Source organism: Astyanax mexicanus, chromosome 14, assembly GCF_023375975.1.
Source record: "Astyanax mexicanus isolate ESR-SI-001 chromosome 14, AstMex3_surface, whole genome shotgun sequence".
In the NCBI taxonomy this organism is placed as follows: domain Eukaryota; kingdom Metazoa; phylum Chordata; class Actinopteri; order Characiformes; family Acestrorhamphidae; genus Astyanax; species Astyanax mexicanus.
The window spans coordinates 18,916,279-18,934,397 of NC_064421.1; the positions used below are offsets into that span (position 1 = coordinate 18,916,279).

At 38.9% G+C, this 18,119-nt stretch overlaps 1 protein-coding gene across 4 annotated transcripts in view; it reads left to right on the plus strand.

The window, feature by feature from the left end:
• Window positions 1-13,440, plus strand: part of mipol1 (mirror-image polydactyly 1) — a 75,387-nt gene extending 61,947 nt beyond the window's left edge. For all 4 annotated transcript variants that reach the window (XM_049464064.1, XM_049464063.1, XM_049464065.1 and 1 more), the window contains 2 exons: window positions 7,294-7,491; window positions 12,145-13,440. In XM_049464064.1, the coding sequence (XP_049320021.1) occupies window positions 7,294-7,491; window positions 12,145-12,211 (265 nt within the window). In that variant the 3' untranslated portion in view covers window positions 12,212-13,440. The remainder of the gene's footprint in view (window positions 1-7,293; window positions 7,492-12,144) is intronic.
• The last annotated feature ends 4,679 nt before the right edge of the window (window positions 13,441-18,119 follow it).

Sequence of the window (18,119 nt, forward strand, 5' to 3'; positions counted from 1 at the left end):
CACTGGAGGGTAGAAACGCTAAGGGGAAGAGGGGGAAAGACTGGTAGTTCCCGCAGACTGCCTGTGCTGGAGGAGGAGAAGACAGACATTGTATTCAGCCAGACAATCAGCATTGTGTGAGAGACAGGGGGTGCAGTCCTGCTTCCAGTGGCTATCAATGTGGCTTTGGAGCTGGACCTTTAAAGGGGAGAATCCTCTAGGCCCAACAAAGGCCAGAAGATGGCTATGTGTGTTTGCTCTCAGGATTGCCCGGCCAGCTCCATTGTGTCTTCTAGGATAACAGACAGTCTGAGTCAGATGAAAGGCCAGGGAACAGATGAGGATGAGCGAGACTGACAGGACAGGCAGGACTGAACGGCTTTGCTTTAGGGGTGTTCAATTCTATCAAGTCAAGATTCTAGTTGATTTTTGATCTTTTATGTGATATAATGTCTTGATTCTGCAGAGTTGGAATTATGTGGTGCAGATATTGTTTAAGATTGATTTGACCGGACCTGCCCTCTTACTCTCTCTAGAATAAAAGAGACTTGCAAAAAAATATATGTGTGCAAGCAGAGCTTAATCCCTCCCTCCCTTCATTTCAAAACAAGTGCAATCAATCAAACACAGACCATCATAAACGCTATGATGAAACTGGATCTAATCAGGACCGCTCCAGGAAAAGAAGACCAAGAGTTACCTCGAAACCACAAGATACAGCACTCCAGATAAGAGCCACTGTAATGCTTCACAGAGTATTTTGGTTTGTTTAATACTTTTAAGTTTACTACATGAGTCGTTATGTGGGTTATTATCTGGGTTTAGATGTCTTGGTTTTGGTTTCTCCTCCAAAAAGCAAACAAATTAACATTTTAGGAACTTTTTTTGCTTTATTTCTGCCATCACATAAGTGTACTGATACAGCTCAACACCAGGACAGACCCTGCGATGATTGTCTGTATTTGTATAATAAATTAATCTGACCATAGTGCACATTTTCACAGGGTGTTGCTCAGAGCAGTCAATACCAATTCTGGAAATGCTTAAATTAAGGCTTCTGTTTTGTACATTAAAAAGTTTTTAATGGCATTTTGAACTTTTGACAAAGTAATCCATTGCTCCTGTGGTATTATTAGTTTATTAAATGATTGTTCTTGATACGGTGCCATCTAAACGATCAGCATAGGCATGTGGGCTTGCCCTGTATGCACTAAAGTTCCTCACAATCCCTTAAATAGTTTAATGAAAAGTGACCTTCTGAAGAGACAAAGGTGATTATTGTATTAGTGATCAATGATTATTTTCATCGATACAACTTCAATAATACACTGTTTTAAAAGTTTTTTTAGTTTTTGATACTGTATTGAAATCTCTGGCCATTTTTACAGTGCATGTGTGCACCTATGTCTCTTTCTCTCTGCTTGAAATGTAGAGTGTAAGGCAGCTCCCTGTAGGTTAAGAACAGCACTGAGGCTGGGGAGAGTTGCTTTAATGGGTTGTCGTTGGCCGGCCTGTGTAGAGGAGGGCAGACTTTGTGTAAGTATAAGGTGCTTTGTTTGAGTGTAAGCCAAATGCGGAGGGAGTCCAAGCTGGGAAGGACATGGATTAACACCCCAGTCCCCATACAGCCCAGCTCCCCAGAGATCACTCATTATCAGAGAGATAAACAGCCCTGCCTGTCAACACCTCCGCTCAGCAGACGTTAGCCTATGCAGTGGATGTTGTAATGCTATGACATGATTATAAGATTATAAGAAAGAAAAGGCAAAAGGAATTTTTTGGGCACGTGCTGCTACACTACAGTGACTGCTGAAGTCTCAGCTTTGTTTAAATTGTTGATTTTCTCTGGCGGTTATTTAAACTCCCTTCTATCATTCTTTTTATTCAAATCTCTGCATTTGAATGTTATCATAAATATAAATAAAGTCTCTAAGACTTTTTGCACAGTGTTAATAATCACAAATATGTTTCTGCTTTGATCTGACAGACGACTTTTAGTGGTTAGTTATGGCAGACAGTGTCTGTTTATTTTCTGTATGGTTGAGGTGTAGGACAGGGTGTGGTCTCAATATACATCTACATAGCTCCTCATGTCTCCAGATTTATTTTTCTGGACATTCTGTGCTGCGAAATACTTTGTTCAGCCATTATATTGCATTTTATAAGGAGGTACAACACCAACAGCAAAGGCATGTATGATATGCAATGTTTTCCCAGTGATGTTCATGCATTTTTCAACAAGACAATGCAGAACCATATGCTGCCCCACTGTAAAGTCGGCAGAAGAAGCAGGCTGGCCTTCCTGCAGTCCTGGCTTGTCCCAAAAGTCCAAAATAGAAAATGTGTGGAGAATTGGGATATGAAAAATGCATCAATGGCTACTCCATACTAACCTTAAAGATGCATTTCCAGTGGTTACTTTTAGTGGTTAGTTATGGCAGACTGGACTTCTGTTTGTTTATTTTCAGTATGGTTGAGATGTAGGACAGGGTGTGGTCTGAATATACTTCTACATAGCCCTAGATTTGTTTTGCTTGACGTTCTGTGCTGCAAAATACATTGTGTGGATTGTCTACCACTTATTCTCAGCAAGCAAGCACCATAGAGGAGAAAAATATCAGGAAACTAATTCTAAACGCACAGCAGTATCTCTGCCTTCCTTCGGCTCAAAACAGTCAGTTTATTAGCTATTGGAACACCGATGGAATAGATGTGCACGACTTAAGGTTTGGGATACATTTTTTGTGTAGGAGAAAGCGTCACGGCTTTTATCAAGGCATCATAGCAGAGAGATATACTGCGGACGAGGATGGGGCTGAAGGTGGGGTGTTGTTTCTTGCTGCTTTGTAGCCAGTGTAGGTTGCTGTTGATATCTGACCTCAAAGAGGCTGTTCCCGCGCTCGGCCCTGCTGCCGCAGGTACGTCTCTGTTGAAAGGGTATTTTACATATCCTCTTTGATAAAGCTTGCAGCGGTAATGTTAATCTTTAACTCCTCTACGCAGGTAGAGGGGCAGGTTCATTGGGATCCAGCCTCTGTGATTAGTTATCTTATGATTCTGGTTAATGTTTTGCAGAGCGCTCAGACCTGATGTCTGCTGGGCCTTCCAGAAACTAGAGCAACACACACTCAGAAATACGCGCACACACACACATACATACACAAATAAACCGTAGGCAGGTGTAGACAGGCACACAATGTGATATTAAAGATAAGAACTGAACAGGAGCCATGTAAATTGGCCCTGTCTGGCTACATTTCCTCTGAGAGTAATTTAATTACAGTGTGTAAGTTGAAAACAAAAACAAATTTGAACATGATACAGATTCATATTTTAACTTTGCCAGTAGAATCGTCTGTCCACTTTTGTTTTTTATGTATGTTTCTTGTCTTGTGGGTGTGTGTGTGTTTGCTCATAGGTGTCCACCTCTAGACACTGTAAAGCATTTATTAGCAGCCTCAAAATGGTAGAAGTACATATAATAAACACAATCAAAGGAATATATAAAGAAATGGAGAGACAGAGGGACACACTGTGTTCTGAGATGAGCAGACAGACGCTCTGATGTCTTGGCTTGTTTCTCACATCAAGAGATATCTGTTTTTTCCTGTGTACAGCATGCCCAACAAAATAATTCAACATCAGATGGCTTGTAGGTTTAATGAAAACAAATAGAAATGTGTCAGAACAATTACTTGACTTGATTAATGGGCCAAACTGTATGAGGAAAAACTCTTAAACTTATTTTAAAAAAGAAAGGTGCTACAAATGTTATTTGGCCAGTGACATAGAATAACTTACTTATAATGTGGTCCAACTAATTAGTTTTCCAGATATTAAGTAGAAATGAATGTGTGACCTCCAGACCAATAACAAAAGAAGGACCATCCAGACTGTTATCAGCGATGAGTCTATAAGCCAGGGTCTGTCAAGGTATAGGATTGTGTCAGACTTCTGTAATGGCAGCATTAATGCAGAAAAAGTTTTTAGCATGCATTTGTTAACAACACAATGCACAACCACATGCTGCATGCATTACAAAGGCATGGGTGTGATAGAGGTACTGGACTAAGTCAAAGCAAAAGGAAGAAACACTGGCTCTGGCATTTTTTATTCGAATGATCTAAACTGTCCTAACGTCTTTGATTTAGGGTTGTACAGAATGTTTTCTTGATGTTAAGGTTCTTTTCAATTTATCAATCAAAAACTCTTTTTAGCACTTTTTTTTTTAGCACTTCTAGTCTATCTAGTGTAGACTACATCTCAGCCCTTAACTGCACAACCATTCCAAGCAGACTTAAGAACATTTTAAGCTCTATTTATTCAATTACTCTTAGTATATTCTTTAAAAGTACAATAAAATGATCATAAGTGAATTTGGATTGAGAGAGCAATGAGAGGTAGGGTTTTTTTGTGGGTGAGTGAGCGTGTGTATTTGTGTGTGTGTGTGTGTTGCAGGGGGAGGTTAAGATAAGATAATCCATAGTAAGGCATTGCTCCTCTGCCCTTGTTTGTCACTGTCACTGGACCTTCGTACCCAATATGTTTGCATTTAATTAAACAAAGCATACAACTTTACATCACTTCCTCGGCTATCAATATCACATCAGAATTGATTGCCTTTTGCTTTAAAAAAAAAAAGGGAAAGGAGAGGCATGACACGGAAGCCTTCATGAAACTAATTAGAAGGACAACAGGGCAGAATGAGTAATATGACATTAAGGCAAAAACACACACAATGATTGGGCTAAGAGACAAAGACCTCTGGTAATCAATCAAGCTTATTCTGTCAGTAAAAGCACAGAGCAGCCCTCCTCTGTAGCAGCACTAGAAAGAGGAGCTTTAGCTGGTATTGTTGTCTAAATTTGGTCTATTATTTGGCGTATTGTTACCCCAGAATAATATGGTATGGTTTTGTGTTGTGTTGGGTTTTGAGTCTCACCTGGGCAGAGTCCACCTGGTCCGGTTATTAATGACACACACACGCACACACACACACACGCACACACCATTTCATTAAAGTTATTACTTTACATATTTTTATGATTGAGCTCTTAGAGTAAAATATGCTGCCCTCAAGGCGACATCTTTTTAAGTAACATCCATGCATTTTTCAGCAGGACCACATGCAAAACCACATGCTGCACACATACATATACATATACAAATGCATTACTGTGGTAGAATAAGGTATGTATATTGGTCTGCCTGCAGTCCCAGCCTGTCACCATTAGTAATATGTTTGCAATGACCCCATACACTGTTGTACACCTCAAGATCTGTTTACAGGTAGAATAGGACAAACCAAACAGAATCCACCTGGTCAGGTGATCACACACACAAACACACACACACACACACACACACAAACACACACACACACACACACACACCATGTCATAAAAGACCTACCTTCAGTTCTTTGAATGGACATCGATGGCAGATGCCGTATAGAACCTTTGGCTTGAAAGCTGCATGCTATTCCTACTATTCCCTCTCCCTTATATTTTATTAAACGTGAACTTTTCCGTTAATAACATCAAGTTTTATTTATAAGGTTCTCACAGATCCCTCTGACCTGTTTTTTTTTTTTTTGGGCCATGACTCTAATAAGTGATGACTGATTGCCATGTAGGTATTATTTGGAGCAGGTTACTAGATCAAAGGTTATTTTTAATCTGTGCTGGGAACTGATATTGGGTCCTCTCCAAGCCCAAAGGATGCCTGCGTGTTTTATTTTTTTCCTCCTTCAATTGGTGTCCTTCATTTGAAATGAATTGTCATGTCAGTTGGGTTATTTTTCTTATTTTTCTCCTGTATTTTTCGGTCCCTCACATCTCACATCTCTTTGAAATCCACCTTTGAAAGCCACCCTCACCCTCAGCAGACGCAGCAGTGTGGTGCGTGCTGGGGCGTAATGTATTCCGCTGCCATTCTGCAGCATTATTACGGGCAGATATTGTCTCATGTAGCGACATTTCCGTTTCAATATTAAATGTGTCTGTTGGCTCTGGGTGTTGATATAGAGTTACCATTTCTCACCCGTAGGTAAACTGGGAGCATGCTCTCACTGTATGGGTCAAGTTGTGTGTTTGTGTAAGGAACTTGGCCATTGGTATTTTTTCCCTCCTTCTGCTGTGAATGAAGGGGCAGGCAAAACCTTTTGGTACACTGTAAGTCAAATATTACTGCTTTTGCTTTGACTATATTTTTTATCCTTGGCTTCTCTTCTCTGTATGACTCCTTAGGTTGAGCTGATATTGTAAAGAAATGGAATCTGTTTGTGTTTCTATTAGGGGTGTATTGACATTTTTTAAATGTAATATGAATGTCTCAGTATCTAATATACTATAACCCCAAATCAGAGGTTGGGGCAGTAAGAAAGTTGCATACAATGGAATAAGCGTTTCTTATTTATAGTTTGACTTTTATTTAATTTGCAGGCGGTATGAACCCAATATATTTCATGTGTTTTCTGTGTATTAACTTAATTTAATTTGTTAATATACATTAATTATGTGTATTTTAGGCCTGCAACACATTAAAATGTTGTGACTGGGCCGTTTAGGTCTAATAATGAGATTAACAGGTTATGGTAATCATGATTTGGTACAAAAGCATTGATTTCAGTGGCATTTGAGATGGACCATCAAACAGTGAAACTGTATACTGTAATCAATCAAATCAGTGTTCCAGATCAATTTGGAAAAGATTAATTGTTGTGCTTCGAACCAAATATGAAAAAGAGCATCCAGACTGTTATCAGCAACAAGTACAAAAGTCAGGGTCCATCATGATATGGCGTTGAGTCAGTTCACTTCTGTGATGACAGAATGAATGCAGAAAAGTTCTTTGAGTACAGCACATTATGCTGTATCCCAAGATCACCTATTTTCCATAAACATCTGTACATTTTGCAACAAGACAATGCAAATCCATATGCTGCTCATTACAAAGGCAGGACTGTGGAAGAAGAGACTATGAGTACTGGACTGTGTGCAGTCCTGACCTGTTACCAATAGAAAATGTGTGGAGAATTTTTAAACAAAACCTTTGACAATGAGAACTCTGTAATGTTGTACACTTTAAGAGCTGTTTGTAGGAAGAATGAGACGAAATCACAGCTGAAACACTTCATTGCTTGCTATCCTTGGTGTCTTTTAAGTGTTGTGAGAAGAAATGGCCACATCAAAGTGGTAAATGAATTAAAGTGCATATCAGACACATCCAAAAAATAGCAACGATCTGGGTGGATTAACTTGTCATTGAATCATCACTTCTTTTATTATTCAAATGTTTTTTTTTGCCTTTTAGTGCACAACTGGGCCAGAGACATGAGTTCAGTGGAAAGGAGCCAGACAGACCTCTCTCTCCTGCCTGTGATAAAGACAGCCCTGCAGCTCAAACCCTGTTGAGCCATCTACAGCAGGTTTCTTCAGAGCTTCAGAGCACGCAGACTCAGCTGCGTCTGGCCCAGGAGGCTGAGAGTGAGGCTGCTGCCAAAGTGCAGAAGTAAGTATAGCATCAGTGAACCAAGCACTTGATCATGGAAGTGTGCATGGAATAGATTGTGGTTTACAGTATGATTCCTTGTAGTCTGTAATTGTGAATGAATTTTGTGTAAAGTGCTAAAGACTTTACTCTGGCCCTTAAATTACATGTAGTAACAACTTCTATGGCTTCCAATTATATTTTGGAAGCAGAGCTTGTACTGTGCTGTCTCCCTATTGCTCTTTTTTCTTTTTCTCGCCTCTCTCACACACCGGGGCTCCCCGCGCAAAGCAAACACGGCCCGGCCTGCTGATCTATTTACACGATGAATTAACCAACCAGGGGGTGGGGATGCAAAGCTGAGGGGGTGCTCAAAACCCTGAGAGAACCCCCATCACCCACCATCAGCATGAGAAGCCTGAAAAAGAGGGAACTTTGCCATTGTGTTTGAAGGAGGGGAGGGGGTCTTGAAATGGTTCTTTTTTCTGTGGCAACATCACACAGACTGTGTTCACTTGTGTAGGACTTTAGACCCCTTGATGCACTCTGCCCCGCCCACCCTCAGTGTCCCATTTTCCATTTTGTTCACAGTGAACTTGCTACTCGTCTGTAATGTCTTGTTCACTTTTTTAACTGTCTGAAACTGACTACTTAGTACAAACACAAACTAACATTTTTTAGTTTTACATTTAACCTGCATATTGCACTTAATCAAATAACACATACTGGTGTCTCTTTATTTCTACAGTAGTGTCCAGCATGTGTGTGTGTGTCTGTGTCTGTGTTTGTCTGAGCCACTTGCCTGTTTGCATTAACACACTGATTTAGAGACATGACCCAGCCATGTCCACAGTGCAAGGTTCAGTTATGTGTGAATCACAGTTACTGCTGTGAGGGGAACATCTATCTCACCACGGTGCCTCGCCGTATTACTGGAAGCAGAAACAAGTGAGTTCCTCACATTCTGAGAACCGCCATGTTATTTATTTCCCTGAAGTCTGAATCGGGGCCAGCGTTGAGGCTTAAGCCTTGCCTGTGCCAGACGCTGTGTAGTGGCCACGCTCAGGACCAGACCCTTCCCCTTTTTTTCATCCACAGTTTGTTTGCCAGGGAAGGGGCCTGAATCTAGGGGTTTGGCTGTGGCAGCGCCGAGAAGGGGGTAAGGGGGTTGCAGGGGTGTCGCAGGGTGGAGGTGAAGGGTCTTGTCTTTTCCTTTTTTTTTTCTGAAAGGGGAAGAAGAGAGCGGAGACAGACAGGAGCAGCATCAGTGTGCAGGTCAGACAGCGGGACAGGGAAGGGCATATGAACTGCTCACACCTGAATGCTAGCTGACACTCAGGTGGATACCCCGCGGTCACTACACTTTGGGCGGCTGTGGGAAGCAGCTCTGACGTGGGCCTCGTCACACAGCAGTGAGAAGAATGCAGGCAGGGCTCAAGCGGGGTGGGCTTCGGCCTCTTCTGCATGTTATGCTGGGAGGAGGAAGCCCTGAGCAGGCCCAGAATGTGGCACCTGAGTGCTGGGCCTACAGCCCCCCATTGATGGAGGGCTGAGCTGAAAGTCTAATGACCCACTGAATCAAACTTGGCCATGAGAAGCACACAAAGGCTCTTTTCATCGGCCGGCGGCCGGCCCACAAATAGCGATGAGCGAGCAGCCTGTGGCTGGTGCTTCCCATCAGGCCTCGGGCTTGCAGGCTGCTGTGTGGGCCGGCCTCTGTCGGGCACAGCTGGTGCTGACCCTCCACGCCGGCTTGCTGTGGCCGTTTCTGTACTCAGTCTGCTGCTGATCACGCTGTTCTCTTACAGTGCTCCATCGCACTCTATTACTAACACTGTAACTGACTGAAAAGTGAGGACATTCCTGCAGAAACTTTGGTGTATCCGTGCGCTATAGAAAATGCGATGCGCTTTTAAATTTATGCAAGGTCTTTGTTTACTCTCGTCTTTTTTGAGCTGTAATTGTTGGTTTTGCGGCTCCGTGAATTCTTAATCAGGATTTATGTTTTTCCCGGATCTTCCCTGGCGTGTATGTTTGGGTTTACTGGCTACTCTCTGCAAACAATGTTTTCCAAATCCCCAGCAGCACATCAGCACACCTTGAACATCCCGCTGCAGGCGTGCAAACCCTCTAATTGTACAAGCGTGACAACAGTGACAAATGAACACATTTTGAATGCTAAAAAAAAATCTGCACCAAAGGTGAAAACATTGCTTATTATTGCACATTGCAAGTGTGTTCAGTCTGTTCTTTGGGACAAGTGGACACTGTATGTTTGTTGTATGTTAAATACACTTTGCCTGCTTGTAACTGCACATGTATGCACAGCTCCTGTGTTTAGCAACAGTGACCTTTCAGACATATTAGTCAGTGTTTTAGCTCTGTTTTCCCTCCCTCAGCCTCAGATTGATGTGACGCATCTCTCGGCCACATTTGTTTGTCTATGTATATATAAACTCTCTGACACACACACACACACCCACACACACACACACACACACACACACACACACAGAGGCAAGCAGTGTACACTCAGAGTGTCTCAGTGTGCGTGAAATACATATGGCCCAGCAGTCGTGCTCAAATCTCCCTGCGCAGGGAAACAGGTGGAGGCTGCTGAGGAAACAAGGCTTGGGTCAGACCACTCCCATATGCTCTCTGATAAGCAAGACCAGTCTGCACAGACAATGCACATCAGCAGCTTGTTTTATTATGCTGATATTACAACACTATACCATGGATAACTAGTTAATATGGAAATAAAATTCTGGTCTAATATATATTCTGTGTAATATGAGGCCTTTTGTCAGATATTTTAATTTGCTGATGCATAAGCATGTATATTTAAATGCAACAAACTGAATTAAACAAAGACAATTATTTAAGTTTGTGGTTCATGTGCCTTTTGCTAATTTGATTTTCAGTTCAGTTATCACTATTGAAAACTGGTAAAGGGTGTGTTTCTTGTTTTTAGTTCTGTTATTGTCAGTGGAAAAAAAAGAAATGGCTTCCTTTTACAAACTTCACAAACTGATTACACAATCAAATAACAAACAAACAGAAGTGGAGAGGAGAATCCTTTTTATTCATCCAATTTTAACATTTCCTCTCATCATGCACAAGGTACAAGGTCTTGTATTATGTTTTATAGAAATCATAAGTTAGCCTACCACACCATCATGTTATTATGTATGTATTTTTTTTATCTTCTTAACCCTCCTGCCTGATTTTCACTGTCTTTATTTCTTTAATTGCAGCATATATGTAATAAGATTGGATAGGAATATTAAGGAAATTTTGATAGGAAATTTTTAATTTGGATGAATAAAATCTTTCGTCCTGTTTTTTTTGTTTAGTTTTTAAAACTATAAAATGAAGCTATATTTTGTGTTTCACTGACAGTAACAGAAACAAAAAAGAGACTGATTGAGAGATCAGACAGTTTTTCCATTTATAAATAATGTTTTTTTTTTTTTATTGGCAATTGTATTGACAAAGATGCATGGACTCAATCAATCAACTCCATTGCTGCTATTTAAGCATTTACCATTGCAAATAGAAATATGGTTCTGTGCATCCTAAGAGTTGAAAGTGAGAATTGCAATAGTATTTCTCTTTTTCCACTTGTAACCTGTAATTAGGTTTATTTATTTTTATATTTATTCAAACAATCTTTTTCAACAATAAAGTGAAAGTAATTGGCCTGTTTCCATAATTAAGTTTGTTGTGAAAACAGGGATTCACAAATCATATTTTAGCTACTTTTCTAATAGCAGACATTCATTCTTCTTGCTTAGACTACTTTAAAGACATGTTTGCTAACTAGACATTTGTGTCATAGTAATTTGGGATTCACCAACATGTAATTTTTGGGCAGCTGCAATATTTTAATATAAATCTTATGTAATTACATTTCACGAGAAATGTTGGAAATGTAGAAAAAAATGGAATCAACCTAAAAATATCTGTACAGTTACAAGTACTCCACAGGCATCTAAATATTAAACTGTTCCAAAATATGTCCATAAGTATGTTTTATTACATATCAGTTAGAAATCTGTTAAATTTTTATCTGTCTAATACTGACTATTTTTTGGTAATCAATACCAATGTCAGCCTCCCTAGTAGAAATATATGTTATGCCAATAAATATTTATTTATTTGTATCCAGATGATTATGTTTTAAAACGTTTTATTGTTAAATATTAATGTTTATATATGTATATATAATTTGGAGTATTAATGTTTTTTTCTGTGATTCATTGTCTGCAAATTTTTTATTACCAAAGAAATTAGCGTGATAATATTTGGAGGGGATTTCTGGTATTGATGCAAATTAGTAATTGTAGGCTTTATGAGAAGAGAAGCCACCCCTCATCCAATTTATTTCCACTCTACACGAGCGCTCCCCATGTGCAGCGCCACTGGCCTTTATTCACGTGTCTAAGAGTGCAGGTTTATCTATTTTTTTTAGGAGCAGTGGTGGATATTTTGGGATCTGATTTGAGTGAAAATGATAGTCTTCTCTTTGAGAACTGTCTACGTCCTGTCTCAGTTTTTTATTCCTCTACAACAGTGTTCTTGTGTGTTTGTGTGTGAGCAAAAGAATGAAGCTAGGTGACATTTATGTCTCCATCCATCTCACACACTCTCTCTTACTCTCTCCCTTTGTAGGCTGGAACGTTTGGTGGAAGTACTGAGGAAGAAGGTGGGCACAGGCAGTGTCCGTACTGTGATCTGACTGGCCGGTGGGTGACCGGAGCAGACGGACACATCTGGTGACCAGGCTGCTGCATTTAACTCTGAGCAAACAACTGAAGCCCGGCCTGGGCAAACACAGGCTGGAAGTGCTGCTCGCTCTCTCACCCTCAACCCTACACTCATTCCCAACCAGACTCCATCGTAAATGTTTAACCACTCGCTTCTCATTGCTACAGTCACTGACTGATAATGCTACCACCCATATTACCCAAGGTGTTAAGTCTCTGTGTTTAATGTATTGGGCAGTGTATTAAATTAGATGTGCACACATATGTAAAGGGTCTTGCACAAGGATAACCCTTCCTTTTAAAGAACTCCACTTCAGATGTGTCCTGCATCAATCTGGCCACTGATGTCACAGTTAACGGTTTACAGGCTATTTTCAGCATTATGTTTTATTTTTTAGTATTTCAAGATTAAGTGATCATCAAAAAATCTTGGATTTGTAGGATCTCTGGAATATGGAATTTTTAGGTTTTTGGTAAATCTTTGGTTTGTAAATACACTTGTCCTCTTTTTTATTTTTATTTTTTTCTCTCTTAGTAATTTCTGGAAAATGCAGTTGGAACCGAGTAAAAAATATACAATGTAAAAATGTTTTTTCATTTCAACCAAAAAAAAAAGTGTGCTTCTTGTGATAAGACCGGTTTAATTTAGCCTATATATTTTGAAACAAGAGATTCAAAGTAAAATAAGTTTGATTATTTTAGATTAACAAATGCAATATTTTACACTTGCTTAAACCTCAAGAACACTTTACATTAGTGTTCCACTTCTGATAGTGTAGCATGGGTGTATATTGTCATTCTCACACCAGAAAAGAGATTTCAGTTAAAATAATCATGTATTTACTGCCATTTTATTTGCAGTAAGGAGGTATTTTTACTGATGATTTCTTAAGAGAATTAATTAAAAACACACAGTATATTGTTACTGTCCCACAAAAACCTTGTATGCCCATTTTTCCATTTTAATGTTTGGATCTAATCTATTTTTTTAAATGAATGAATCAATAGAAATACTCCAAAATAAAGGTGGGCTACGTGCTAGAATTATTATATCATGATATGTTTTATATTGTCAGGATGAAAAACTGCTATTCAAATACTTTCGCATACCTGTTTGTACAGGTATTTTTATTTCAAATGTGCTGCACTTAATCCAGTTTAACAGGACAATAAACAAAGAATATCTCTTTTTGGTAATGAATTGTTCTCTAACAATATCAGTGATATCCTCAAAAATATATATTAAGTCATGACACAATGTATCACAATACTATTGTAATATACTGTAATATTGCCCACTCCTAGTCAAAATGATTTAAAAGCTTTTGCATTGAGGAAATCTTTTTCTGCTGTTGTTGTTTTGAAGTGTTTTTTTGTGTGACAATGATGATTTAGGTAATGAAAAATTATTTTAATATAATTTAAATATATTTAAAAATGGTTAATCACAAACAAAATCGATTAATAAGCAAATAGCAATAGTTATTCCTCTCAATTAAATATGTTTTAATAGTGCAATGCCTTTTTTTTTACTAAGACAACTTTTAGTTCAAGCCAGAACTGTGTGCAAAATAATAACCTAGCTATTGTTCAAAATTCAGAAACTGGTTGTAATATTCTTGTATAAATGATATATAGTTTTGGAAAAAAATAAAAGACCACTTCAGTTTCTCTGATTTTGCTATTTATAGGTAGATGTTTGAGTGAAATTTACCTTGTTTTATTCTATAAACTAGGGACAATATTTCTCCTAAATTCCAAATAAAAATATTGTCATTTAGAACATTTATTTGCAGAAAATAAGAAATAGCTGAAATATAAAAAAAACCCAAATCTTTCAGACCTCAAATAATGCAAAGAAAACAAGTTCATATTCATAAAGTTTGGTGAGTTCAGAAATTAATATTTGGTGGAATAACCCTGGTTTTTAATCACAGTTTTCGTGCATCTTGGCATGTTCTCCTCCACCAGTCTTACACACTGCTTTTGTGTAACTTAATGCCACTCCTGGTGCAAAATGTCAAGCAATTCAGCTTGGTTTAATGGCCTGTGATCATCCATCTTTCTATGAATTATATTCCAGAGGTTTACAAATTGGTAAAATCAAAGAATTGTTTGTGGTTTCTTATTATTTCAAGAGCTGTATGTTATATGCGAGAAGAGCAGACTTCTCAATACTCAGCTCTGATTTTCTGCTGTTTCTCAGAGTGTCAGCTGTGCACCCTCATTCCCCCATTTCCTATTAAGGTCGGCATTGTAACTCTCGTGTGTTCTCCAGCCTGATCGATTATGTACTCACAGGCCTGGTGGATGCACCGTTGCTCTGGAGTAGTTGAATAAAGAAAGGAGGGGCAGTTGAATAGTTGAAGGCGGGTCGTGCTGCTCACTTGCCCTCCTCTCCACTCAGTCCCAGCGCCAGAACACCGCTTTAATAACACTGTCCCACACCTCCCTCCCTCTCTCACTGCAGCATCACCGCCGAGCCTCCTGCCTTTGTCTTAACCGGTACATCACGAGGAAAGTGAGAATGATATCCAGCCTGTATCAGTACTGGGAGCTCTGGGGGGAGCTCTGGTGCTGGTTCTGTTGTGGTGGGTCGGTGTGGAGGCCCGCGCTGGTGTCCGCTGGGCCGCAACAAAAGCCAAAATCCCGATTATCCTCCCTGAAATCGGCAGCACGATGACCGGACTACAAAACAACTTTTTATACGCTTTAATTAAAAGCGTGTTTCGACAGCCTCTGCTGAATGACCCTCAGAGAAAAGCGTGACTGATCCCGTTGCTATAACGACACCAAATATGTCAAGCCTCTCTCTCTCTTTCCCTCTTTCTCATCCCACCCTCCTTCTCTTTTCAGTCGGACATTGCAGAGTGCACTTTTAGCCATTACTGCTAATTAAAACACAGCACTGTCTTAATAGTATTAATTGTCTGCAGTTACTACAGATGGCTATTTAAATGCCCGAGTTTCTTTATTTATTCGATTAAAATCGTTAAACATCGAAAACCCCTTTTTTTAATACACTGATTAACCTCATTTTATTTTAACTGTATAGGCAGGCAGATGGTTGACTGGTGCCCTGAATCCTTCATTGCAGCATCCTTCAGCTTAATATATATATACATAATTAGGCCTCTTATAAATTATTTTTAACAAAATATATTAGCAATATTTTCCCTTGATGTTTTTTTTTCCAGACCCCACCGCGTAAACCCACCCCAACTGGCACTTTCAGAGAATTTCAGAGAAGCTAATGAAGACAGAAAACACAGAGCTCAAGTAGGGCAGCTCGGAGACCACCAACCTGACACGGCTGATGCATATTAGGGGGCTACAAAGCCCTAATAAACTTCTCCCGTATCATTTTTAATGGAAAACCAGCTGCTTCTAAAGCTGATTTCGGATAGAGATCTCTCCCTCTTCTCTCTTGCCCTTTGAAAGCGCCTTTCTTTCGTGTGTGTGTGTGATTCTGGAGGGCTAATGCTTTGCTCTTTTCGTTGGCCAAGCACAATTGTGTTATTGGAGATAATTAATTCAATCCCCATCAAAAGGTATTAGGAGCGCCTTGGCCCTGTAGTGGCTTTCTAAACTCGGAATGAAAGGCCGGGGAAGAAAGGTCCACGGCGAGGCCGCTCATGGCCGCTTTTGAAGTAAAGGGCTCTGCGCATTGTTCAACACATTTCTGTCCATAAGGCCGAAGAGAGAGCCAGAGCTTTTGATGGGGTGGCAAAAACGCCGCATAAGTTGAGAAACAGGGCGCTGGTGGAGTCTCTGGGCTGGACACTGGCTGTTGCTGACATATGTTACACATTAATGAAGACCCATCGGCCTCGTGGAGCAGGAGAACCCATAGTCCATACTGAAGCTTTTAAAAGAATTCCAACTACATCTAATCGGGTGAAAAAGTAAGACCTGACCTAGATGTGTAATTATCAAGAAAAACAAACAATAAACATATCTATACCACAATATTATTGTACTTATTACACTACACTTAAATATCACAAACTAATAATAATAATAACAATAATAATAATAATATTAGTAATATTTTTTGTAATCATTCTTATATTATTATTTTCATACTCCACATTTTTGATAGTATCGTACTACAATTTGATTATAAACTACAATTAGATATGCCAATAATTTAGTTTATAATTTGTATTATACGCTAGAGTTTGTATATTATTAATCTATGAACTACGGTAATTCAAAGCTATTTCTTAAGCAGTTTCATTTCCACTCCTATCCCTATTGCTGTAAAACACTTCAATTCAAATATACACAGACAGACAGAGTGAGGGACAGACTAAGGGCCAGTTTTCCAAAACCATCTTATTATTAAGCTCATCTCTGATCAGAAAGCTGTCAGCGCGTCTCTCAATCTGTATTTTACAATGACCTCCGTGTTCAAATTGTTTCAGTAAATCCAGCTCAGTTTATCATCTCCAACAACACCAATTTAATTCACCTTACATACTATTTGATTATTCTTACTGTAATTTAAATTAATTGATTAATCAAGAGCATCCTCATACATATAAAAGCCTATATCAGAAAAGCAGAGCCGGGTTTACTGTGTTATAGACTACTAACTCTGCTCCGCACAGGCTCACTTTATAACACTTCAAATGTTATCCACTAAAAACATAGTTTTATAAAAAAGAAATCTGCAAAATCTAATACTATTACAGCATTTTACCTAAATTATTCTGTTTTTTTTGCCATTAATTTAGAGGGACTGGTCACTGTCCGTAAATGATCTGTGGAAAAATAAATAAATAAATAAATCATACAGTTTAAAATCTATATTGAAAATGTTCAAATTCATTTAGAATAGGGTAATGAGTAAAATAGTGTATTAAATCGGTTATGCCGCTCAGCGCGTTCATACAATGTGATTCCGAGCCGATTAGATGAAATAAAATCTTACACTTTTCTTAAATGTATTATTTATTCCTTGCACTGATTTGGCTTTTATTTTTGTTTTGTTTTTTTGTTTTACCATTTAAGGGTTTTTATTACACGTTATTAGTTGTAGGAGTGCTTGAGCAGTTTTTCTTCTGTCTTCGTTAGCTTTTCTTCAGGATCATATGATCAACTAAACAATCCGGCCTAATACAAAATAACGCGCGCTGTAATTTAGAATATTACACTAGAATTTTTTTATGTTCTTTAAGTGTGTAAATATTAAATACATAAAGAAAAATGTAAAACGAGCCGAGTAAACTCTCACTTGTTCGTCCGAACTCCACCCTCACTTCATTTCCCTCATTTTATTTACGCATCGGGGGGCAATTACATGATAATTAAATGAATTTCACGGTTAGTCAGCCAAAATGTGTGTCTACAAAATACCATGATCAAAGTAAAATCTGTTCAGGTTCACGTGGCCGTCTTGTAGGTTACGCTCGACAAAAAGATGATTTGGCCTCTCTATGATATTGTTAAAAATCCCATTTAAAAGGCGATCGGATCTTTTCTGGCGCGGGGCTTTGAGGCTGCGTTTGTGTTAGACTTGGATTTTCTCTTGGTCTTTTACCAACACGCAGTCAAAGCACATACACTCAGCCAAAGCGCTTCAGCCGAGACTGCTGCCCCTCACACAGACCACCGAACACCAACAGTGCCCCCTTATTATTTACCCCAAACTTCTGTATTAGATATATTTATTTTTTCTTTTAGATTTATTTAATAAAGTGTTAGAATAAATTACGCACAACTGAATCCCACACTTTCAACTGGAATTCATCTCCAATTATTCCTGAATTACATTTTGATAAACTGATCACAAAAACGGTAACACGACAAAACACTTCAACAAATATACTCCATAAAAAAACATTAAATTGACCTATACATTGCCTGAGTTATAAA